A 24071-nucleotide genomic window follows, 5' to 3' on the forward strand; every position below is an offset into this window, starting at 1 on the left:
CCTCGAGCAACAAAGATAGAATGACGCTCGCGGCGTTGCGAGCGTTAAGTGGACCAAACTAACCAACCACACGCTACCGTGGTTACGAAACGAAAAAACGCCTCTTGTCGTAGTGTGCAAACTGTCCATTCCACAGTTGCGTGGTCGTAATTATTAACAATCAATCAAAATAAAACAATCAATAAATAAAACATTCGGATTGGCTTTTACGTTCACGATCACGCTTATTTTATTAATTGTAGAATAGCTTTAACGTTTGCATCCAGCAGAAATGAAAGTAAGCTGTCCCAGAGGAAAGCATACCTCGTTTTAGCAAATTTTACCAGAAAATTTCACTTGGAATAGCGAAGAAGAAAAATACTCGAAGCTCATTGAATTCAGTTAAAGAAAAGGAAAGGAAAAAAAATTTGAAATCGGCTCTCAAATATAGCAATCAGCAATTTATTGCGAGAAGAAAGAGAAGCCACGACAGACAACATCAATCTAATTATTATAATCATTGTAGTAATAATTAGACCGTCATCTTAGTCATCAAATGTCTGCAAGTGGCACTTATAATGCACATAAAATCTTTAGAAAAAATATATACATATATTCTCTTCTCTTTCGTAGTTATGCTAAATTACATCTAATTATCATTACATCCAATTATCAATGCTCCTTACAAGATGAGGAACCCTCGTTAATGGTAACGTAAATTAAACGATATCCAACGTACGCGTATCAAAGCTCCTAGTTCCTTGTCGAATATTGTACTTGATTGATGACGTCGAGAAGCGAGAAAATATGTTCTTGCAAAATATGCTGAAGTGAAAAAATATATTCATCAAATGACACTTGCAATTGATCAAGTAAACTCGTAAAACAGTCTAAAAATTTGCCTTTCGTTCAATCAATAAATAATCGAAAAATTAATGTGACATGCAACCTTCCTCTATAGCTTACCTTCTCTCATGATTTTGTCATAAACTAATTTAACTTTACAGCTATTTACTAATTTAGAGTAAAAGGAGTTAGAGTAAAAGGAAAATGTTCGTACTATTTTACTCGATTGATTGCAAGTATTATTTTGTGAACATATCAATTTATTTTGATATTGGTTCTTGCAATAATTTTTAATGTATTCTCTTGCTCTCTCTTCCAACATCATAAATCAAGATTGCAGCAGCGAGCAGTTTAGAGCTTTCGGCTAAATCTGCAATAAGTATGGGAAGCCCTCAGTCTTATGTTCTAAACCCAAAATTGCATAATTGCAAAATTGCAAAATGTGCATAATTTTTTTATTAAAAACGTCTCCTATTATTTAAAATCATAATCTCTAATCTTTAAACAAGTTGACCAAATTCCAACCATTAGAATAAAAGGAGAACACTTTTTGCCAGGGATTTTAGGGAAAGCATAAAACTAAAGGCTTAATATTATATCTATTATGGACCCATACTTAATGTATGAAAGAAAATAATTTAATGAGGATAACGCACAGAAAAACATAAGCAGTGAGACAAGTCCAATTAATTTCACAACTTACTCTAATCAGAGTTTAACTCGTTAAAGGCCTATCCAGACAAGCTTGCACGATTGCATTAATCGTGATCTCGTATACACGAGATAATGGACACATCTAATATAAAAATGTGTCTGATATAATTTTCTTATGCATATGCAACATGTGATTGTCTAACTTAAAGTGAGTTATGGAATCAGATCTGAAGCGTTAAGGAAACTGACTAGTCGCGATAGATTATTCTCAGACCGTAAGAAACATCCTCGACTGTCGATTTGCTTACCGCTTTCATTATTTACATATTTCTGTACGTCACAGCGCTTACAACCTAATAATGTATTGCGCTTATAACGTGTACGTGTAATGAACAAGTTCACTCCTTCACGTCGCTGATTCCGTCCGCATAAATGGCGAACGTTGCTTCGTTCTCTGGCAGGCACGGGGAATCGTATATCTTACATATTCTGGTCTCTCCTCTGCCCTTGCGCAGGTATAATCTCGTGGTGCTCGAGTGCGCGATTATGTGGCCGCCGATTGGCTTCTTCGTGTCGCCGCCGAACATACTGGCCGCGCCGTCGACTTGTGCAACCACCTGGTTCGTTATGACGACCGCCACGCCGTGCTCGTCCGCAATTCGTAGCAATATCCTGAGGAAGCGCGCCAGGTGCTGTTGCCTCTCGCTCAACTCACCCCTGCCACAGTAATCGGTTCTGTACAGACTGGTGGCACTGTCGACGATCAGCAGGGCATATCTGGCCTCAGTCATCATAGCGCTGGCTTGCACCACCAACCGAGTCTGGTGATCGGTGTTGAACGCTCTGGCACAGGCGACATTGTCAAGGACTGAGTCGCCGTTGATCTTGTATCTCTCAGCCACCGCTGTCAATCTCTCTGGCCTGAAACCATTTTCTGTGTCTATGTAAAGGCACCTACCCTCAGCTCCACCCATACTGACTGGCAACTGACAATTGACAGCCAGAGTATGACACAACTGAGACTTCCCTGATCTAAACTCCCCAAAGATCTCCGTGATGGAGCCTGTCTCTATCCCACCTCCCAACAAATTATCCAACTCCTTTGATCCAGTGGTGACATAAACGATGTTGGAACGCATCTGGTGTATCTCTGTAGCGCTCCTGAAACCCATCCTGACCAGCTTCGAGGCCTCCTGCAGGAGCTTGTCCGCCTTGGCCTCGCTGATGCCTTTGACTGAGATGAGATGTTTCTTGGGCGTATAAGCCACCGATTCCACAGTGTAAAAGCCAGCTTCCTGTAGCTTCTTGATGTCTCCCGCCGTGATACCATTTCTCTGTGCAGCCACAAGCAATGCGCGAGACAGAAATCAAACGGGCATGTTCGAGCATGCAGCGATACGAAAACATGACATACACGTAATATTGTGGTGTTTAATCGGTTCAACGTGACTCACCTCTAACGTCTTGATCAGCTTCGCCGAGGAATAATTGTCTAAGTCGTCGTCCGCATTGACAGTCGTCGCTGTCGACGCGATCATTTCCATCCTGGATGACACTGTTACGGAGTCGTTGGCAGTCGTTAGGATACTTTAAGGTTAAGATGTTGACGCTTTAAATGCGGACTTAATTTTGCGCCAAAACATCACGTGCCGCCGCAAGCAACATGCGCGTTACCTTTGGTATACTTGAAACCGTTTGAATCGTTAGACCAATAGAAAAGCGCAATATACGTAGCTGAAACTGGATAACCAATTAGGATCTTCCTTTATGTTTGTATCAAATTATGGATTAAAAATTATAATTGGACCAATGAAATAAAGCAGAACTAAAGCCCGTACACATTGGATGCTTTCCAATTACGTACTCTGTGTTACACAAAACCAAGCCAGTGCTGCGAATTCGGATAATGGCTTCTGCACACAGGACGCGGTAATGTTTGCCGCGCGGCGAAAGTCCGCGCGACAGCCAATCAATACGTTGTTTTTCCGTAAGAGCTAGAAGGTTATTACGAAAAGCAGCATATTGATTGGCTGTCGCACGAACTTCTGCCGTGCGGCAAGCATTACCGCGTCCTGTGTGCAGGAGCCATAACTTTTGGTGCGTTCGCTTTGGGCGCTTTGCGCCGTAAGCGTCATTCTATCTTTTTCCCACAGGTAATGGCCTAGTTTATATCGGGCACTTGATACGCGTACCAGGTACTATATTCGTATCAAATTCGTACTAAGTATTTAATACGCACGATGTAAACACTGACAGATCAATTTTGTACGAGCGTACCAAGTAGGAGTATCGTACTAAACTAATATGCGTATCAAATGATACAAATGACGATGTAAAAGTATGAAATAAATGTTGGAGGGAATCTAACCAAGTTAAAATCGGTGTTATTGATAACCGTTGGTTTCTCTCAAAGTATATTATAGTAAAATATCTTGTAAAAAGGGTTATAAGTTAGAGAAAAAAAGAAACGGGAACATTTTTAAAATTATGCATTCTGACTGTCGAACAAAGCTATTCTCAAGCAAATTGCAATTCCAAATATCGCCACTAGGAAGCAATTGGCATGAATTAAATTCGTATTATATTTTTGCTTTAGTACGTTCGATGTAAACGCACCCGTATTAAAACATTGGTGCGCATCAAATTTAATACGCGTACTAACGTTTGACGTTTTGACGATGTAAACCAGGCCAATGAGTGATAAAGATAGATTGACGCTTAAGCGCGTAACGCTCTATACACAATGCCAGGCAACAGGTAATAAGAACAGCGAATAGAAATTTGGATTGGTCAATTATTTCTATTCCCTGTTCCTATTGACTAATGTCTATTCCTATTGCCTGTTGCTTGGCATTGTGCATAGGGCTTAAATGCCCAAAGCGAATGCCAAAAGTTACCCGAACTCGCAATACTAGGTTTGTTCTTTCGACCTGAACTGGCTGCACTAGTTCACGAAGTTTGCACTAATGCGTTCTTTCGATCAAAACAGTGCAAGAAAATGTGTTCTTTCGAACAGTGCAGGCTGAACTAGTGCAGCGAGTTCAGTGAACTGACTGCCCTAGGTCTGGAGGTAGAGCAAGCAGTGCAGGGCAGCTAACCGAAAAAATTTAAATTTGTATCTATAACCTGTAAAATCGGTATACCTAGTTGACATTACGTAGAAGAAATAATCCGACGACGGAATCTATAAACAGTAAGTAAATACTTAAATATATAATAAATATATAATGTAGATAAATATATAATAAATATATAATGTAGAATGACATAAAAGAAGTATTTAGAATGTTATCCAAACAGCACAAAATATCCGAAAGACATCCTGGGAAGGCTCTTGGACGTTTTTTCGGAGGGATTTGTTGTATGGGTATCCAACACAAAACAGTTTTTAAAAGAAATAGGATTGTTCAACAAAACATAAAATGCTATAAGTGAGAAAACATGACCATAAATTGATCTATGTTATTTAATCCAGCCATGTCGTCCGCCATCTTACACTGCTCTAACTTGCTCTTACCCGTTCTTTTCAGACCCATATGTATCTTTGCACTCGTCTGCACTATCTTGAACTTTCTTCAACTAGTACAGTTCCAATGCAGCCCTAGGTCAGGTCGAAAGAACAAACCTACTGGCTTGGTTTACATCGTGCACTTGATACGCGTACTAAATAATAACTTTCTATTAGATAATCTTAATATCGAAAATATATATAATCAATGATATATTAAGCTTGTATAATATTCATCAAGAAAACGTATTGTATTGATTGAATGCGTCGCCGTTGATATGCATTGTCAATATTAAGATTATCTAATAGAATGTTACTATTTATTAGTACGCGTATCAAGTGCATGATGTAAACCAGGCCACTGACTATAGATATACGTGAATTGAGATCGTAGTACGACTCAACGATAAGTCAGACATACATTATTTTCACGTAGCTGAACTCAACAATCATACATTATTTTCACGTAACTCAACAATTAGTCAGTAGTTTTTTATTTTCAAATTTACTATCCAAAACGATTTGTATTAGGAAAACATAACGGCTAAGGGGATGGCATTTTCCCTTTTATAAATAAAAGTGCAGTTAAGCTAATGACACAATAGTCGTTTTTCAACAAGGAACGCTTTGTTAAGCACACAGCACACGGTACTTGTTTTGTGCTGGATTGTTTGCTGGAAAATACTCTATTTTTTTTTATTTCTGCTCTGATGTATTTCCTTCCATCTTCAGAAATGCACCAATCAGAACAGAATATTTTCATCCAGCACGAAAACAAGCATTGGGCGCGTTCAGTGGAAAAAGCGCTCAGTGAGCAATCAGCGATTATTGGTTCTTACTGTTAGATCCCTAAATCTAGACCAATTACATTGACGAATTGCTCAACTGTTGTACAACTGTTGAATTCGCTAAACGCACTCATTGTATGCCACTGGCTTTATTTTATTGGCTATTATTATTTCCAAAGATATCTTAGATAATGTGTAATTAATTAGTTTTATGTAACACATTGTTCTTTGCTGGAAAACAGTCTAGTTGAAGGAAGAATGATAAATGAGGAATAATAACAATTTTTCACTTGAATAAAAAGTATTTATTTAGTTTAGAGTTATATATTCCATATCAAGATGATAATAGAAGTAATAGAAAACCTTTAATACTTATAATATTGGATGTTTTCCAACTACGTACACTGTGACTACGTTTACAAGGTAACATTATTTCATTAGTAACAACCATAGATAGTGAATTTTTGAATTTTATTGGTATATTCTTTTAGATTTAAAAATGTACTCCAATCGGATTCAAGAATTCACTAACTACAATAGTTACTAATCCGGATAACGTAGTCTGTATTACACCAGTTTATTGGTTGCATATTATCTTACAAGATATTTTAGATAATATGTTACCAACAAACTGAAATAAACGTAGCTAGAAAGCATCCAATATCGCCCATATCGGTCCCTATTCTTGAAATTTTTGCGTATACGTAATTTTCATTGCGCAGCTATTTTATGGTATGATTAAACCTGCGCAGTAAAACTTATAGCATGTTCGACTGGCTCTGAATTAACCCATTCTGGGTTATTCAGCCTACGTTTATCGGTCGAACAAGTACTTATAAGCTTTATGATTGGCTAGTAGAGACTTATGACATCATTAATCGCTCTAGGAGCGATTAACCCAGGGCCAGTCGAACACGCTATTACGTATACGCAACTATTTCAAGAATAGGGGCCCTGAAACCCAAAGTTCTCCAAACCTTAGACTTTCGCATGCGTCAGTTGGTAATGGAAATTTACTTCTGGTTTTAAATATATGTATCTCAAATAATGGGGTGTTCTCATACTGCGCGCGACTGTCACAGGGGAAGACGATGGCAATAGCGTTCCGCAAGCAACAGCAGTCCCTTTTGTCTAGGGTATCTCCGACGGCAATCTTCTTCGACCTGGACAACACTCTCGTGGAGACTAGGAAGGCCGACAATCAGACCTGCCGCAAGGTATACGGAGCATACTTTTTAATATGTCCTAACCTCCCGACCCGATCGACACGACTTTCTCCTGTGGAAGGGATGAGGAGTTGTCGTCGAGAGGTCACGCGTGCGTGCGTAAATACGTCTCGCTTCTCACACACGACCGTCGCACTCTTCCGCGACACTTACTCCGCATTCTCGTAAGAATAGAATTCGTCGTATTCGTTTCCTGTCATTCTCCCCCTCCTGTCCCGCGCGCGCCGTATGTAATACGAGCCGACACCCAGATATAGCGCGCTTTCTCTACGGCGCGACGGCTATTTTCGTCGTCGCGTCTCGCACCTTCTCCGGATTCTCTCTCTCCCTCTCGTGAGAGTCTTGTCATTGTGCCTCTCGAGATACGATTCCATGCTTGTTTTAGTTGCACCTTCTGCATCGTTTCTGTCGCCTATTTTTCTCGCTCGCACACACACTCTCTTTCTCTCTCTCCTAAGAAAAGTGTAAATATACATGTATCCCGCTGTGTCAAGTGCAGGAGGCACAGCTGAAACTGCACTGTTTCTGCGTCGCGTTGCAGGTCGGCACAAAGTACACGCAGAGGTTAATTGCCACTGACGAGATATCGAATTTACAAATAGATAAGCACAGTAAGATATTTATTTACGGCGTCGTGTTAATGAATCATCCGTAAATATAAGTAGAGCGACATCAAGCTTGGAAGTGTACGTCGCCACGATGCATTGTTCACGCGTTACCACTGACGACTGCGCGAGATACTTTTGAGGTTACCGCTCTCCGAGACGGAATTCTCCGGGCACGACACTTCAAAGAGGCTTCCCAGTGACGAGGCGACCGCGAGAGAACCGCAGCAGGGCGCACACGTGGTACACGTGTGCGTTGTACGACGGTTATTTTCGGCTGGCCTGGTGAGTGTGTCAAAGGGCAAGGCTAGACGGCGCGAGGACTGCTTTGGGAAGCCTGCCAGTTAGCTCGCGGCTATGCCACGCGACGGATACCGCGGCACCTGGTAACGTCTGCTAAAGCACACTCTCCGGAAACTCGCTTCCGTTTGACGTGACGCGTCGGCGACACCGACATCGCGGTATAAAGAACACGTCTAGACGTCATCCCGTTCAGGTGTCTCCGTCCAGTCTCAAACTTGAAGGCGACTCACTCCGCTCTTTCTCTCGTTTCTCCGCGATTTCCACGATCAGGTGAAATCCGTGAACCGCACAAGCGAGCGCCATGAGTGTGCCCGAGGGTGTCGCCAAGTGCTTGGCCATACTGAAGGCGGTGGATACGGATTCAGAGAAGTTCGCCGCACTCTTCATGGTTACCAAACTAGTGGACGGCAAGGATTGCAGCCCGGCCGCCAAGAAGATGCTTTTCGAGGCGATCGGGGCGAAGTTCCTCCGCAGGCTGCTCGTCAGCGACAGCGTGCCGGTGGATTGTCCGCCGCAGGTGTACAAGTCCGTGGCGTTATCGGTTCTGACCGCGTTCTGCGGGGAGCCTGAGCTGGCCTCTCACCCGGACATGGTGGGTCACATTCCGGCGCTGCTCGAAATCGTGTCCCAGGCCGACGAGGACGCAGCAGACGACATGCTAATCATCGTCAGCGAAGCGTATACCTGCCTGCAGAGCATCGCGCAGCACCCGCCCGGACAGCAGGCGCTGCTCGAGCAGGAGGCGATCCCGAAAATGTGTGACATTTACGCGGAGAAGAGCTTCCAGACGGACGAGGCGCTCAATATCTTGGTCACGTTGGTCGGTACATTCGGCCCGACTGCTTGGCACCCGACAGACACCGCGCCTTTCCACGCGATAATCCACAAAGTGGCATTGGATTTCGAGACCGATCACACGGAGAGAAAATTCCAGCTATGTACCATACTGCAGGCCTTGCTGCAGTCCTGCAAGAAGGACGTGATCTCCGCGTCCGCGAAGGAGGAGTCTTGGCCGTTGAGTATCCACAAGGGTCTGAGCGACATCCTGGGCTCGAAGATCGGCAAGAACCAACGGGATCCGGCTCTGAAGCTCGCATCCGTGATGATGGACCTCCTGGGCGCGGAATGGGCTCTGTCCGACAAGGAGAAACCTAAGATACTTCTCTTGCTGCTGATACAGCTGGCATCGATCGAGGTGCGGATGCAGTTGGAAGGGAAACAGCTGAAGGCTGTGCTTGCCAACGGAAACTTAGTCACGGCCTGTTTTATTATCCTGGAGATCTCGTTGGGATACATCATCACCGATCAATTAGACTTGGATCAGAAGGAGAAGCAGTCTCTGTACACGGCCCTGAAGGGCGCTTTCGCGGCGGTGATCGGCCTGCTCAGCGCCGTGTCGAAGATGAAGACGCTGACGAATATGGAGGAGAAGATCTTCGTGTGCGCCGTCGTCAGGGTGCTCGCAGCTTGGCTCGCGCAAGAGACCACCGCGATGCGTCCTCAGGTTTATGCCGTGCTGCCGTATATGCTGACGGTGGCCAACGACACCTTCTATGCGCACCGAAACAGGAAGCTAGCTGAGAAAGCCAAGTCCGGCGCCAAGGCCGGCAAGACGGACGAAGGGACGTCGTCTGGAGAACCGGTAGCTCATGATCCGATGAGCGAGAACGACATACTGAGGTTGCTATTGCCCGCTTTGTGCTACTTGGCCGTGGAAGAGGATGCCCGGAAGATCCTCCTGAAGCATAAGCAGGACGAGGTCCTGTTCGAGTGCATGTCCTATCACTGGACCATCGTGCACTATAAGAAGCCGCCAGTACCGCGATCAGAGCGTCTGAAGGTCCTGCAGGACGGCAATCGTACGGAGGACTTGGACGCGGGTCTCTTGGAGGAGATGAAGGACTCTAGAACCGCGATGGTATCCATCTGCAACGTCCTGATGAACATCACCGTGCTGGAGGCGAAGCTGGTAGAGGAGTCGCCGACGTTCGTCTCGTTGCTGAAATTCATCTTCAACAATCTGCCGGAGCTGAAGCAGATCCCGGAGAACCTGGTACTGCACGGCCACTTGGCAGTATTGGGCCTGCTGCTGCTGAAGCAGCAGGCTAAGCGCATCAAGAAGAACGACTTCTCGATATGCTGTTACATTCAGGCCACAATAAGATTCCTGTGGGACGCGTATATTATCGACGAAGGCAACGACCCTACCGAGCTAGTGGTCGCCATATCGTACAAGGAACACTGGATGGAGCTCATGGAGCTCTGGTTTTTGGGCATGCAAACGATGGCCGGGGTGCTGCAGGTGATACCTTGGCTGTCGCAGTTCACGCTGGAGTCCGGCTGGGCGGAGGAGATCATCGAGACGCTGAAAAAAGTGAAGATAGGCGGCCTGCAACCGAACGTCAAGTCCGCCTTCGAGGATCTGCTGTGCCACTTGGTGAAGGCCGACGAAAGTGTCGGCTCGGTGCTGAAGAAGTGCGGCGCGTTGACCGTCTGTAGGAATCATCGCATGATGGAGCTCGGGAAACATCTCTTCGGAGATTAGAGTGACTGTTGAACGGACGTTGCTATGTAGCTCTTTTGGCTTTCTGCTAGTCTAAGCAAACCGACGCGTGTTGTTCTATTGTAATTATATCGTTAACTTGTGTATCGCGAGCGAACTTGATGTAAAAATTGAGTGAGAAGGATCAGAATCGATCGATCGCGAAACGAACGTTGCGAAATTGTACTTTTCTACAAAAAAAAAATAGATTTGTAAGTAGCCGTAGGATTCTGCGACGTGAATTGCTGTTGCACACGTCTCTCCCGCCTAGGGGATATTTGAAATGCACATGTGTGCGTAGTCCAGGATAAATTTAGACAGCATCACGTCTGGAAATAGTCTCCTGGCAAGCAAGAAAGCTAAGAGGTTTCACGCCCGGAGGAATATTTCGTAAATCGCGTATACGGAGGTACGCACGCGTTTTAAAATGGGATTTTGATACGCAAATACATTTGGTTTCGTCGATCAAACGCTTCTTGTACTTCCCTGCACCGTGGGAAGGAGAGAAGATCGTTGTTAATTTTAATCTGTGATCTTGAGATGCTTACACCGAGCCACACACGCATACACACATACACAGATAAAACTCATCGATAATTGTTTTGCGACGAAGATTTTGTAATGCAACCGAAACACTTTGCTATTAAACGGAGAAATTTTCTAAGCATTCACTTGATTTCTCGCATCGTCCACTCTACTACTGATACTATCTAATGCTCTTTATGCAGTAATTTAATTCTGTAACAAGGATAAATCACAAAGAAAGATTACTGGATGCAACTAATCTCACACAATGCGACTAATTAGACTTGGTAGCTGCTTATTAAATTAGACTGTACAAGAGAGTCCACACACACGGTCCGGTATCCAGAAATCTTTCAGCCACAACTCAAAGGGTTTGGTATAACATTTGTTGTTGTTGTAGTTGTTGTTGGCACAACTGATTTTGTTGTGATTACAGCAACGTCCGCGGGTGCCACTTCGAGTGTCCACTAATCGGCTCGAGTATTTCAATGAATCAATGCATTTTCTAGGTAATCATTAATAATGAATTAAGTGCCCTAAACTCCTAACTGACTGCTGTATCCTCTCGTCCCGAAACCTTGGTTGATCAATGAGAACTCCACATTCAATATTCGTTTTTGTGTCTGATCGATCGGAGAATCGCTTCACCACGTTATTTTGCTTTTTTTTTTGCTTTTTTTTAGGTGAAGAGAAACGTTGCGTCAATTTTGCGACAAAGAGATGATCATTTACGTATGATTATTTCCAATGTGTATGTAAATGTGTATCGTCATGATCGTACGTATTGAATGTGGAAATTAATTTAATTCCCGTTCAGTTTCTATCGTCCCTCTTCATTTTCAGTTCTTCGCTCATCATTCTTTAACGTCACAAAAATGTTTGTCTCATCGCGAAAGCGAGAGCTCTTATTGCACATATTTACCTACAGTTGGCTGAGGAATTGACGCAAGAATACGGTATCCCCGAAGATGCATCCATCAAGATAACGGCCGTGTTTCTCAAGCAATTCAGAAAATGCCCGGACAACGCGACCTGCACATTGGACGCTTGGCGCACGATCTTGTGGAACAAGGCTCTGGGCGACAAGTACTCACACTTAGCAAAAAAAGTTTACGAACGATGGCTGTATTTAAGATACCACTATATGATTTTGACGCCGGGCACCGTGTCGATGATGCGTCAGCTCAGGAAGAAGTACACGCTAGGACTAATCACGAACGGCCCGTCGAACGCACAATGGGAGAAAGTGCACAAGCTGTCGCTGGAACAATATTTCGATATCATCCTGGTGTCGGGTGATCTTCCCTGGGAGAAGCCAGACGCCGAGATATTCCGAAGAGCCTGCGACTTCCTTAACGTGAGGGCCAAAGAATGTATCATGGTCGGCGACAAGTTGGAAACGGATATTCTAGGTATCAATATTCACCTCAATTTAATACGTTCGTTACCAGCGAACACACGTGATATATATAAAAAAGTATTGCAATCTTTGAGAATCTCTTTGTGACAGCACATATCCAGATAGCCAACTGTTTGTGAGTTCACTGTCGCGTTGTCGACGACAAATAGGAACTAATTCAAACAAACTAGGAACAAGGTGAGACAACATTATGTGTATCGCATTGAATTCACGTGAATTCAAATAACGGCAAATTAGTGGCAATACGTTGATGCAGATTTATAATCCGTTAAAAAGTTTTTATCATGATGCTGACGTGCTACTGTCGTTGATCAGTTTGCTCTTGAAATTTCGTCATCTAAATATAAACAATCATGTTGCATTCAATAACGCATTACATGTTAACAAATATACAACAAACATTTAACAATACTTGCTGTGCATTAATTTGCTCAAAATGCTCAATCACTTGGCTATCTGGGCAGTTACATTACACGCAGCCCAATAAACACCAACCAATAGTAACATCAATAATAATCATAATAATCAACTTGTAATATGTAATTTTGATAAAGATAATAATTATATCAACGTTATAATTTCCCATCTAACAATGTAAGTGCAATATATTGCACTGCAAATCTAAGTATTATTTTTAAACATGTAAGTGTATAATTTGGCTGAAGTTATACGTTTTTGACGGTTTTAAATCACGTCGTTTAACACGTTTAAGACGTATAATTTAATATGTTCACATTTAATATGTTAAATGACGTGACTTCAAACGATAAGAAACATGTGAAAGAGATTCAGCCAAAATAACACACTTAGATTTGCGATGTGCATGTGACAGTTACACCGTTGAGTGGGAGATTATAACATCGATCTGACATTACTGTTAGTCGACGTTTGCTCTGGTCGATGACATGAAAAAAAAATACAGAGTGGGCTGCAGCGAGGATTTTCCAAATAAACCGTGGTAGCGAACGTGTTAATATCAATCAGTACTTCTACAGTTCTTCTGTTCGTCCTGAACAGCGCATGCATGCGTCGCAATAAATATCAACATTATATTATGCAGGTGGTATCGAGGCCGGACTGGGCGGGACCGTGTGGATACCCACCGCGGACAAGCCTCGTCTTTCGGGAGGCGATCCCAAGCCGGATTTTACAATAAGACACGTGACGGAACTCGCGCGTATATTAGACAAAGGTCCAAACGCGCCGGAACTCGAAGACTGTTCCTCAAACGCGTCCGACGGCAGCTAATGGACAGCTGCTGAAGAAGCATGTCGCGCCAATTTATTCCCCCGTCATAAAACTAGACGCTTTTACAAGCGATTGTATATCTGTCCAATCTTGGTTGCATTGCATTTCTCTCGTAAACGTGATGAATGCGATTTTTTTATATATTCTTTACAGTAGTATTCGAGCATTCGACATACTTTGCTATGTTATTGTTTTTTTTTGTTTTTCTTTTTTGGAGTTTATATCACAGGATATCATAGTCTATGGGTTTTCGCGAATTCCTCGAAGAATGCAACGTATAATTATAATTTGCGCGTGTTAAGTCGCAAGACAGAGTCCTATTCGCATGATGCGAATACAAAGTATAACGCAGCTGAAATATAAATTTATTTTGATAGTATATATGTACACACACATATGTACACATGTGTATACAATATATATGTATATATTATGTATATATATATATATATATATGTGCATATAAAAATATATGTATGTGTGTGTGTGTCAATATTTTATAGGTGGCTGTGTACACATATAGTTATCGTAGTTGATGTCTAATAGTTTGTATCCAATGAGATATTCCTTAGTTACCTTTTTGAACTAAACGTACCTCAACGTGTATCGGATGAAGAAGATGGAACATATGTACAAAACAAAGTACACAAGCAGAGCCAGTAGCCGTAGGTAAACGAACAAAGTAGACTACTATCGAGATCACATACAGCTGTTTTATTGCTTTTGTATGACAAACCGCACTGTAACATAAAAAGATCGGCACGGCGATATCGTGCAAACCTCCTGTTGTACAAACACGTGACTTTGTATACCAGTACCTGTACTTAGATATGTGCAGAATGTTGTATATGCGCAAGGAATGAATGTACATGACCTCTATTTTTTCACCATGTGTATATTTTGTCTGCGGAGGAAGGGGAGAATATTGGAAAAGCTATACACGCGGCGGGTGCTACAAGCGTCGCACATACACGTACTTTGTTAAACAAAAAAGTAAAATCAGGGTGTAATAAAAGAAAAGTATACGAACAAGATCACCAGAATACTTGTGTATTATACTTTGCTCCTATTATCATAATTTATCCTAGTATATTATACCATAATTTACTCTAATATCTGTCAAACGACAGATGAGAACTGTGCATCTAACGTTCATTTGTTGCTAACACAATATGTTATTAACGAATGCGAGGAGAGAATGTGTATAACGGCAAAATTGTAACGTAAAATTAAATGCTTTTCAGCAACAGTGTAGGAATGAGAACGAAAACGCACTTATGATATCAGAATCGAGGAATGCGTGCCAAAAATCCTTGCAAATTCCTACGTCGAAATATATATCCAAAAAATAACACTTGTAATCGATTAAGCACATCTCTAAGATACTCCGAACACGATAATTGTACAGTCATTTATTGATTGTTAAAACAAAAATGTTCTGAGTATTTAAAGGTATACTTGATCGATCTTGCAAGTGATATTTTTTAAACGTATCTTTATTTCGACATGCTTTGTAGGAATTTTGATACTTTATACATTTTCTTGCTTCTGACATCATTAATCAAGATGGTCGCGGCGAGTAGCCAAGAGCTTCAATATATGAGGTTTGCGCGACGTGGAGAAATGCTTAACCTTCAGACTGCCGTGGAAAGTGGAAAGTCACTTTTGTGGCTATAAAGTCACTTTTGTGGCTTTTCCGACAGTCTAAAGATTAATCTGGATCGCGGATTGATGCCGCGTCTTGTCGTGGGCTTGTTACCAATGTTTTACGGGAATTTCAAAGTTATTTTCAGAGTTATTTCTTTCCCTGAAGAAACGAGCTGAAATTCATGTCGGCAAATCCATGAAGGCAGCAAGCCAAAAGTTAGCTCGAACGTGTCCACATTATCTTTGGTCCGGATTACGATTCGACTTGAGAACTCTCAGCCGCTGGCGCGGACTCGGTCAGCTCTTCAGTTTCCATTGTCTCATCTTGTATGGACACGAGGTTCGACGTTGAAGAGTTGGCGTCTTGTTTCACCGAGGAATCGATCGAACGATCTTTAACGGAAGCGTGGGAACTCTCGATCGTCTCGCCCGTGAGAGAAGCCCGTCTGTCGTCGTCTTGGGATTCCTCTGATTTCTCAAACTGCGAGGAATACGAAGCTTCCGCTTCCGACTGAATCTAGACCAAAAAGGGATTACGTTATTTCTTCTATTGTATTATATTATTTGCAGGCTTCATTTAAGATTCTACCATGTGAACGTCGGATTCTTTTTGACCATTAAGCTTCTCTTCCGTCTCATCTTGCGTGGACACATGTTTCGACACTGAAGAATTGGCTCGTACTTCTTGAGCGTGCATTTGCATTTCTATCACTCCCACCATCAAATCTTTTACCGTTATGGGGTACATCTTTGGCTCATTGAAGTCGTACAGTACCACCTTTTTCGTGGGACCCTTGCTCAACTGTCCATTCTGAGTCTCTATTGACTTCTGATAAGACTGAAGCTTATCAATAACTTTGTTCTCGTCCAGCACCTTTGGTGGCGTAGGTGGCCTGATCTCGGAGACGTGCAGTAACGTTTGTGCGTGGATAAGATCCTCCAACTCGTCATCTGTATCCGATCCATCATCCAGTATGTTTAAAGAAATCTTCAGCTGGTAGACCTCATACAGCATTCTATTCTGGAACAAAAGGAGAAACCGAGAGTCTGTATTGATTGTTTCCTAGCAAGAGACATGAAGTCGTCTCTCATTGATGTTGCCTAGATATCGTCTTTGAATATCTTTAAACGAATCAATGAAACAATAATAGATGTTTTCTGTTGCTAGTTGTACTAGCTTGCTAATTCTTTTCTTCTCTTTTTTTCCAACAAATCTCAACGATATTTCTGTTTCTTTTTAAGTACCGTAAGTGCACTAGTTCGGCGATCAAGAACAGATTTCTATTTACGACGATATTGTTTTTCGTACCATGTCCAATGTTCCTTTATTTTTTTCGATGTGCTTCTTGAACACATCCTGCAGTTCCTTATCGGTATAGAGACCATTTTGCTTAATCTCTCTGGTGATATCGTAGATGAAATTAACATATTTCTTTCCATCTTCTTGCTGAGACACAGGTCGATTGACGGCTTTGTCGCGATCGGAATCGTCGTGGCTTCGCGAGGTGCTTGACGATGCCGATCGATGGTCGTTTGTTTCTTGTATCGGGGAACAACACGTCGGTTTAAATTCTAACGAGTCTAAAGTAGCAGTTGTGCAAGGAACGAAAACAGGATCTGTCTCGTATCTACATTTTCTATGGGGATAAAGAAAAGAAGAAATCGACAATTATAGGCCGGAGACAGGAAAGAATCAAATTATAATAAAAATTTTAATAAAAATAAGAGGAAATAAATAAGTAAATAATTGAACTTAAATGCAGATACAAATTTGATGCAATCTCACCTCTGTCGCAAAAAGCCTACCGACGAGCCGATCATGCAAGGGTTTCTCCGCGCGGTTTTGAATTCCATCCCGTAAACGGCATTCGATATGAATTTTTTACGTTTTGACGCCGTGGCGGGTGATATCGATCTTTGACTCCTTGATCGTTGTCGACGATTTTGACTGCTCGCTCTACAACACAGTCGGCCACAGTTTCTCGATCGCCGGTGTTCCAAGTTGCAGTCACAATAATCCAGACATTCCAGACTTGGTTTTATCCTTAATACGTCCTGTATTAGCAAATGTGAAAAGGAAGAACGATATGTACTTAAAAATATAATTATTCCCATTTGTTACAACAAGTAGACACGCTAAAACCCATTAGAAATTTGTTTCACGAAATTGTAAATTTTTAATCATTGACATAAATTAGTTTAATGTTTCCAATGCTACTTGTTTATCTATAAAAATCTCCATAGGAAGCATCGAAAGTTTTAACGAACGTTTATTTATTTTATATCTGCACTCTTATTATTGCACTATCAGTCGATTACAGTGTTGTAATGTATCTAGATGCAATTATTAATTATAGTAGATATATTTATCTAATTACAGTAAATACATCTATCTCTCTAATTATCTAAAATACCTAGATATTTTTTTATAAAAATATCTAAGTTTAACATTTTAGATACAGATACAAGGTAAAATGAAATTAGTTACAGATACAGTTACTGAAATAAAAAATCTAACTAGTTATAGACAAAGATACATACAAAATATCTAGATATTGTAATTAGATACATGTATTTACTGTATTAATAAATATATCTACTATAATTAATAAGTATATCTAAATATATTACAACACTGCTTGCTATTCATATAAATTTTCATAATTTTAAACATGTTATTTATGTTATGACTTTCACCATTGGATGATGTTGAGTATCATAGGCTAATCTGTCGATTATGTCATCCGTCGTCTCCGGGAGAGAGCAAATTCTTCTGTCATCAGCTGGCTTGCTTCTCTTATTCTTTCTGCACATATAATTTTTATTTCTTGTGTCGACTACGCTTTTCGCCAATAGAATGCGTCGCAGATGCTGGCTCATCGAGTTGTATGCTGCGAGTTGCTCAAAATAATTCTGCCCCGTTTGATTATAAGCTATGACAATATATACAGAATCAGATTAGATATCCCAAACCAAAAATTAATACATACCTCACGGCTCAATGAGCACTCACCGGTGCTTTTTAAATTAACCTCGTTTCTTATACATCTTGTCATTTCTGGATGTCAATTGAAATAATTCTTTCCTAAAGTACTCTTACAAGAATTGTAACGGATAACTAACGGATAATTAAGTAGGGTTTGATTGTTTTCTTAAAAAGAATTTGTTAGTTCAGTGATGTTAAGAACTTGTCATTTTTTTTCCTTGGAGTGGAAGCTATGCCATGTTTGCCGTACACTCACGGAGTTTTGTTGACGTTTCGTCGCTAAGCGACCGGCATGTACTAAACGTCATTCGTTCCCGCCATTCGTTCTATACTTTCATTAAATATTTATATACAGAAACTGAACGTGGTTGTGAAATTAATAAGTTTCAATAAATTGTAATGTTTATATTTTAACATAAAATGAGAGGAACAGATAATTACATTTGGCATTAGATGTGCAGTTAATGATGAAATATTAACTTCACGTGTAGATTTATACAATAAATGGTGTAAAACGCTAATATTGTTATCAAAATATTAACTGCACTTTGTTTGGTAAATGTTAAGAAATTTGGTTTATCTTAAGTGCATATAAATACTTTGTTGCAGTCAGTCAATATAAAAAATATATTAGTTTCCCATCTTGTTATATAAATATGAACATTAAAAAAATTTATATATATAAACATAGGCATATACAACTCGCCTAAAAAATTTTCAATCTGCTCTTATAGCCGTTCTTGTGTGCGGAGTATTTTTTTTTGAATAGATATATACTTGTACTAAAATTGCAATATCTATTACAACCTGAACAGCACCACATATTTGGAATTGCACTGGAGTATCCTTCAAAATGAAGTAGCATGTTTTGAAAACATCTCCCAGTGTCCACATAGTTACCATGGTTACACTAAAAACGAAATGAAAGATTAATTGAATCCACATATATGCATAATTAACCTAATTAATTTTTCTATTATCAAAAAATATGCTTTCACCTCATCCCTGCAGTTGATTTATTAGAAGAATTTCGTAAAAACTGAGGAATACCGAGCATAGCTTCTATTAACACCGCTAACAAACCAACAATTTCAATAAATATTGGTATATCTATAAACAAATACATAAACACACCACCTACAGTAGCAAATAAAACCATAAAAGTCAGATAGGACTGAAAATTTGTCCATTTCCAAAAAAACCTGACATCCAAATCTGTGAAAATAGAATTGTTTTCATTAATATACATATATGTGATACTATATATAGTTTTTTCAATATTATGATAATAAAACTAGCTCTACCTGTAAACACACGTTCCTTTGCTTTAATTATCTGTGTTCTGTTTTGTATATTGATACAAAGTTTAATCATAACAAACATTGCCATAATCATAAGTATACTTTGCAATAAAAGTGGAAGTTCAAAATGTTTGCCAAACCTATGGTGAATACAAATATATGTGAGTGTTAGTATATCACATATAATATTTTTACCATATAATAATATATATCTTTGTGAATAATAAAACTTGATATAAAATATTAATATCTCGCTATACAATTAGTACAAACCAAAATAATATACGGAGAGTGTTGGCGATAAGAAGGGTGAGACAAACGTAAAGGGAGAATCCTTCCGCATCTTCTTTTCTCTTGATTTCCTTGTATTGCGGTACGTACGGTAGAATCCCGCCAACGATCATTGCGCCCGAAGCAATCCAATTGATCACATTGTTCCACGTTAATTCATACCTATCCATAGCGGCAGGCGTTTATTTGTAGCATACAGTATCTTATATATATATATATATATATATATATACGTATCAATGTGATAATATATTATAAAAGTTGCATGTCGAATGTTACAACGATTTCAGGTTACGTTCCAACCATTCACCGTCGTTGTCACGCCGCCCATTCCCGCCAATAAGGATGAGATAAGCTCATATCTGTATTTGATCCGTGTCGTTGAATATTATTGCAATATGTTGAATTACCGCATCATTCCCAACTATATTCATCCGTCGTCAATATTTACGTTCGAAATAAAAACATACAAAGGCCATCTTTATCTCTTTTCACATGTTCAAGCTGAGCTGTCAAAATTGATCAAGTTTCAAGAGTGTCCGATAGAAGTCCCAGAAGCGACCTGAAACCATCAAGTTTGCAAATTATTATCAATTACGTCAATTACGTGCAAGCAGGGAATGAGAAACGCATGTCACTATATACATAAAATATGAGGACAAATAATTGTGAAGCTTACAATGTATATTACCTCAATTTAAAAGAGAAGTCGCAGTTACCTCTGGTCGATATTAGGAGAACGTACTTCTCGTCGGTATTAGAAGAACGGTCGGTAATGTTCTTCGACTACCCTCGGAGCCATTGCAACAGAAAAATACAGATTGCCGCGTCGCTGAGCTCCGTCTATTTATAAACAAAAAACAATGACAGTTTACGATGTAGAATTCACGATGCGTAGAAGAAACGATGGACTTTCACATCTACATAGCCGTTAGTCGCCGTCAACGATATCGCAAAAAAAACGTAATGTATGATAGAATTATAATGTTGACTCGTGAGACGATCGTTCGATAAACTGATAACGCACGCACACACGCGCGCGCGCGCGCCTCCTCGTTTATCGCTTAATTGGCGCGCAAGTGTAATGAACAGGCCTCAACCCTTGGCCGAGCAATTTTGTCTCGTCAACGAAACGACCTGAGCGACTCGGAGTGTCAGCCGCGGTTAAACGAATTAATTCGTTTGCGCCTCTCGCCGAGCGAGTTCTTGACAGCCGCGAGCAATCAAGTATGCTCATTGAATTACGCCAATTATCTCGAGAACGACCGATCGTATCGCGCTAATTAGTCACAGCCGCAAGCAACTCATCGCTGTTCTACAAACAGAATGGCGGCAGCAGGATAATCCTAGTGATACAGATCAATTTACAATGATCCATATTGTTAACATCTAAGGCACAGCAAGCTGGAGCATTTAATGTTGAAGGTATGTGCTTTCGTATTGCTTAAGTAAATATATATATTTTTGAAAAATTATAGTTTATAATATTGTCATATTGCACATATAGATGCACTGGTTGGCTATGATAATGTGTCTGTATGCTGGACTAGCTAGTGCACGTACAGAAGAAGACCAGCAGGCATCAAATACAGATGGGATTCCCAATTCTCCTCCAGTGCAATGTTTCTACAGACAAGCAGCGGAATGTCCAAACATAGGGGTAAATTCAAATGAATGTCCTTGCAAGAAGATTACACTAGCCAATGTACCTGAACCCCATGCTGCGCTCTGCTGTAACATAAATAATCAGACTCTGGACCATGCTCGCTCTTGTATGGGTAAGTTGTAAGAGCTTTTTCAAAGTTATTAAACAGTATAAATTTGTATCACAAGTCATTATTTATTTATGTACAGGGAAAATCTATTAGAAAAAGAGAATATAAAAAAATATACAAATATTATAAAATTACTCTGATTATCTCTATTAAATTATTTCAGGATTCCCTTGGTCGAACATAAGCTATGTACATATACGTAATGCAACCTTGGAGACATTCACAGCAAATGAAGTTCGGTGGAGGACGCTGAAATCATTGGCTGTGACCGATGGCAAGATTGGTCAAGTGAAGGGGCAGTTTTTCATGAAGACACCCATAGTGTGCCTAAATCTTTCGAATAATGCATTGGCTGAAGTAGAGAATAACTCATTGACGCGGTTAGAGCACCTTGCTACTTTGGATCTGTCTTATAACAACCTCACTCACCTTCCAGCTTTGAACACAAACGGTCGAGAATTCTGGCTAGATATCTCAGGTAACAGAGAGATCACGTCGCCTCCTTATCCTTATCTTCATTAAACTTATGTACACAGAGCAGCTGTCACAACATATGATCAAGTATATGTACTTCATCAAACACATCAGATAGGCACATATCTTTGCTACTAAAGCCACTGTGTCTCTCTCCTCATAGGGACAAACACACTCTGGTGCCACGACATATACCAATATATCAACAGAACGGGCGAGATGCAAATCACTTTTAATCGCGAAAACGAAACGGTGTGTTCCGCCAGCAAAACATGGCATTGGTTTAACACCACTGAGCAAGTGCCACTTAAGCAAGTCCGTTATCTCAGCTCGGTATGTTTTCGCGCGGTAACAATGTTGCGTGATGTTTCTCACAATTTTATGAGATAATCGGGACTAGTTTCGACTTTTAGTTGCAAACAGAATGCCCGAAAGGCGACACTTGGCAATGCCAGTGTAATGTCAGCAGGCTGGACATTGTTGAAGGCAAGCCGCCCACCTTTGCCGTATACGTGGACTGCAGCGGCATTCAATTAACAGAATTGCCGGAAAAATTGCCGCGCAATACTATAACGCTCAATGTTTCCTACAATAACGTAGGTTTAAACAAATCCCATGTCTACTTCACCTTATCGACAAGACTTATCATTACTTCATAAATAACGTATATCGTTCTTTTCAGATCACCGTATTGGACGATCTAAGTACCAACCCGTGTTACGAGGATCTACGCGAGTTTTATGCAGATTACAATAATATTACGTCGATAAACAAGTTGGAAGGTTCCAAGTTTCTGGACAATTATGCCCTCTTGAGTCTACGATATAATAAAATTAAATCAGTAAGTGCAACAATGTATGAGACTTCTCGATGATACCACAGCTGCACTAAATGTAAGATGCCACAACTGCTCGTACTAAATGTAAGATGTAACGTGTTTTAGCTGCCAACATATATTCTAAGTGCAAACGTGTACAATAAGAATTTCGCGACTCTGAGCTCGCGATTAGTCAAACTAGGTGGCAACGAGTTACATTGTGATTGCAACACTGCCAAATTTTTAAAGGTATCGTATGAGTTTTCAAAAAAGAACAGCACATCACATGATGCGATGAGAAAACCTGTTGTCTCTTTCTCATAGGCATGGTTGCAGACGCGGATATTGGACGCCGACGAGGTGATGTGCGAAAATGTGAAGGAGAAAGTTGTAGATCTAGACGCATCAAAAATGTGCGTGTATCCGGGAGACTGGACTGATTATATATATTATATTATCGGTATCGAAGTGATGATTCTCATCGGCTTGATAGTCAAAGTATCGTATGATTATTGGGTGTTGAAGACTGCAGGATATCTTCCGTGGCCGGCAAATAGAATGCCGAAATTACCTTGTGATTGGCTGTGCGAAAGATTCACAAAATAATCTCAGTATGTACAAGTCCATGACAAGCGTTTGATAAATATTTATACTACTTAGAGCGTGTGCAATTGTTAAACATTGAAAAGTACATTATAATGCATATTATGTTTTTATACTTAACAACGATAATCTGATATAGTCCACATGTATATTGATTATATTGAAGTTTATCGCTGGCCATCTCGTATTCGGGATTTGCGAGTTTAGACGAGTGACTATAATATAATCGCGCATCTAGTGTGCAATACGAAACGTATATATTTTTACAAGAGGAAAGTTTTTTATTAAAAAAAAAAAGAGTAAATCATTTCTATGTAAAACTTATAAAAAAACCGTATATACATAATATTATATATATATAAATTATTTTTAATAATAGTTATAATTGTATCTTCTGTGTTTTATGTTTTATGAAATTTCTTTCATATATTGCCGTTTATATTCCATTTTGGCAATCCATTCTTTGGCACATTTTCTCTTGAAAATGTTATATTAATCTTTTGGAACATTCTTCTCTCCCCCCTTTCTCTCTC

General features: G+C 40.3%; 6 protein-coding genes across 9 annotated transcripts; 3 read left to right on the plus strand and 3 right to left on the minus strand.

The window, feature by feature from the left end:
- Positions 1 to 418: 418 nt before the first annotated feature.
- On the minus strand, positions 419 to 3291 carry LOC116845374 (DNA repair protein RAD51 homolog 1). The gene is made up of 2 exons (XM_032817959.1): positions 2934 to 3291; positions 419 to 2813 (listed from the first exon to the last, which is right to left on the minus strand). The coding sequence occupies exons 1-2, from the start codon at positions 3021 to 3023 to the stop codon at positions 1878 to 1880; spliced, it is 1026 nt and encodes a 341-aa protein (XP_032673850.1). The 5' UTR covers positions 3024 to 3291; the 3' UTR covers positions 419 to 1877.
- Positions 3292 to 6848: 3557 nt separating this feature from the next.
- Positions 6849 to 11118, plus strand: LOC116845327 (neurochondrin homolog). The gene is made up of 2 exons (XM_032817872.1): positions 6849 to 6992; positions 7543 to 11118. The coding sequence occupies exon 2, from the start codon at positions 8211 to 8213 to the stop codon at positions 10452 to 10454; it is 2244 nt and encodes a 747-aa protein (XP_032673763.1). The 5' UTR covers positions 6849 to 6992; positions 7543 to 8210; the 3' UTR covers positions 10455 to 11118.
- Positions 11119 to 11747: 629 nt separating this feature from the next.
- On the plus strand, positions 11748 to 13644 carry LOC116845306 (N-acylneuraminate-9-phosphatase). The gene is made up of 3 exons (XM_032817825.1): positions 11748 to 11753; positions 11905 to 12388; positions 13457 to 13644. The coding sequence occupies exons 1-3, from the start codon at positions 11748 to 11750 to the stop codon at positions 13642 to 13644; spliced, it is 678 nt and encodes a 225-aa protein (XP_032673716.1).
- Positions 13645 to 14337: 693 nt separating this feature from the next.
- LOC116845328 lies at positions 14338 to 18513 on the minus strand. Of its 3 annotated transcripts, none has more exons than XM_032817874.1 (6): positions 18305 to 18513; positions 17989 to 18224; positions 17078 to 17346; positions 16601 to 16928; positions 15881 to 16312; positions 14338 to 15808 (listed from the first exon to the last, which is right to left on the minus strand). In XM_032817874.1, exons 1-6 carry the CDS (start codon positions 18345 to 18347, stop codon positions 15545 to 15547), a joined length of 1572 nt encoding a protein of 523 aa, XP_032673765.1. In that variant the 5' UTR covers positions 18348 to 18513; the 3' UTR covers positions 14338 to 15544. The 3 variants fall into 3 exon arrangements, with proteins under 3 accessions (XP_032673765.1, XP_032673764.1, XP_032673766.1); XM_032817873.1 differs by having other exon boundaries at positions 17989 to 18204; positions 18282 to 18513; XM_032817875.1 differs by having other exon boundaries at positions 18282 to 18513.
- Positions 18514 to 18667: 154 nt separating this feature from the next.
- On the minus strand, positions 18668 to 20709 carry LOC116845331 (solute carrier family 66 member 2). The gene is made up of 5 exons (XM_032817879.1): positions 20561 to 20709; positions 19852 to 20431; positions 19582 to 19718; positions 19276 to 19492; positions 18668 to 19187 (listed from the first exon to the last, which is right to left on the minus strand). Exons 2-5 carry the CDS (start codon positions 20037 to 20039, stop codon positions 18995 to 18997), a joined length of 735 nt encoding a protein of 244 aa, XP_032673770.1. The 5' UTR covers positions 20040 to 20431; positions 20561 to 20709; the 3' UTR covers positions 18668 to 18994.
- Positions 20710 to 20775: 66 nt separating this feature from the next.
- Positions 20776 to 23845, plus strand: LOC116845330 (protein halfway). 2 transcript variants are annotated; one of them, XM_032817877.1, is made up of 8 exons: positions 20776 to 21294; positions 21377 to 21647; positions 21808 to 22122; positions 22282 to 22451; positions 22532 to 22714; positions 22801 to 22959; positions 23062 to 23184; positions 23272 to 23845. In XM_032817877.1, exons 1-8 carry the CDS (start codon positions 21286 to 21288, stop codon positions 23539 to 23541), a joined length of 1500 nt encoding a protein of 499 aa, XP_032673768.1. In that variant the 5' UTR covers positions 20776 to 21285; the 3' UTR covers positions 23542 to 23845. The 2 variants fall into 2 exon arrangements, with proteins under 2 accessions (XP_032673768.1, XP_032673767.1); XM_032817876.1 differs by having other exon boundaries at positions 20793 to 21294; positions 23260 to 23845.
- The last annotated feature ends 226 nt before the right edge of the window (positions 23846 to 24071 follow it).

The sequence above is a fragment of the Odontomachus brunneus genome, unplaced genomic scaffold (assembly GCF_010583005.1).
Source record: "Odontomachus brunneus isolate Ranch 3 - 2012 unplaced genomic scaffold, Obru_v1 Obru_scaffold_051, whole genome shotgun sequence".
Lineage (NCBI taxonomy): Eukaryota > Metazoa > Arthropoda > Insecta > Hymenoptera > Formicidae > Odontomachus > Odontomachus brunneus.

Bases quoted from the DNA above. Each gene is read 5' to 3' on its own strand.
- LOC116845374 (XM_032817959.1), bottom strand. From the start codon at position 3,023: ATGGAAATGATCGCGTCGACAGCGACGACTGTCAATGCGGACGACGAC. The intron at 2,814-2,933 runs GTGAGTCACGTT...GTGGCTGCACAG, and splicing joins AGCTGATCAAGACGTTAGAG to AGAAATGGTATCACGGCGGG.
- LOC116845327 (XM_032817872.1), top strand. From the start codon at position 8,211: ATGAGTGTGCCCGAGGGTGTCGCCAAGTGCTTGGCCATACTGAAGGCG.
- LOC116845306 (XM_032817825.1), top strand. The intron at 12,389-13,456 runs GTATCAATATTC...TATATTATGCAG, and splicing joins GTTGGAAACGGATATTCTAG to GTGGTATCGAGGCCGGACTG.
- LOC116845328 (XM_032817873.1), bottom strand. From the start codon at position 18,347: ATGACAAGATGTATAAGAAACGAGGTTAATTTAAAAAGCACCGGTGAG. The intron at 18,205-18,281 runs GTATGTATTAAT...CAAACGGGGCAG, and splicing joins AGTGCTCATTGAGCCGTGAG to AATTATTTTGAGCAACTCGC. The intron at 15,809-15,880 runs GTAGAATCTTAA...TTTTTGGTCTAG, and splicing joins AAGAATCCGACGTTCACATG to ATTCAGTCGGAAGCGGAAGC.
- LOC116845331 (XM_032817879.1), bottom strand. From the start codon at position 20,039: ATGGATAGGTATGAATTAACGTGGAACAATGTGATCAATTGGATTGCT. The intron at 19,719-19,851 runs GTTTGTACTAAT...TATTCACCATAG, and splicing joins ACTCTCCGTATATTATTTTG to GTTTGGCAAACATTTTGAAC. The intron at 19,493-19,581 runs GTAGAGCTAGTT...CTATTTTCACAG, and splicing joins AAAGGAACGTGTGTTTACAG to ATTTGGATGTCAGGTTTTTT.
- LOC116845330 (XM_032817876.1), top strand. The intron at 21,648-21,807 runs GTAAGTTGTAAG...AAATTATTTCAG, and splicing joins CCATGCTCGCTCTTGTATGG to GATTCCCTTGGTCGAACATA. The intron at 22,452-22,531 runs GTATGTTTTCGC...TTCGACTTTTAG, and splicing joins AAGTCCGTTATCTCAGCTCG to TTGCAAACAGAATGCCCGAA.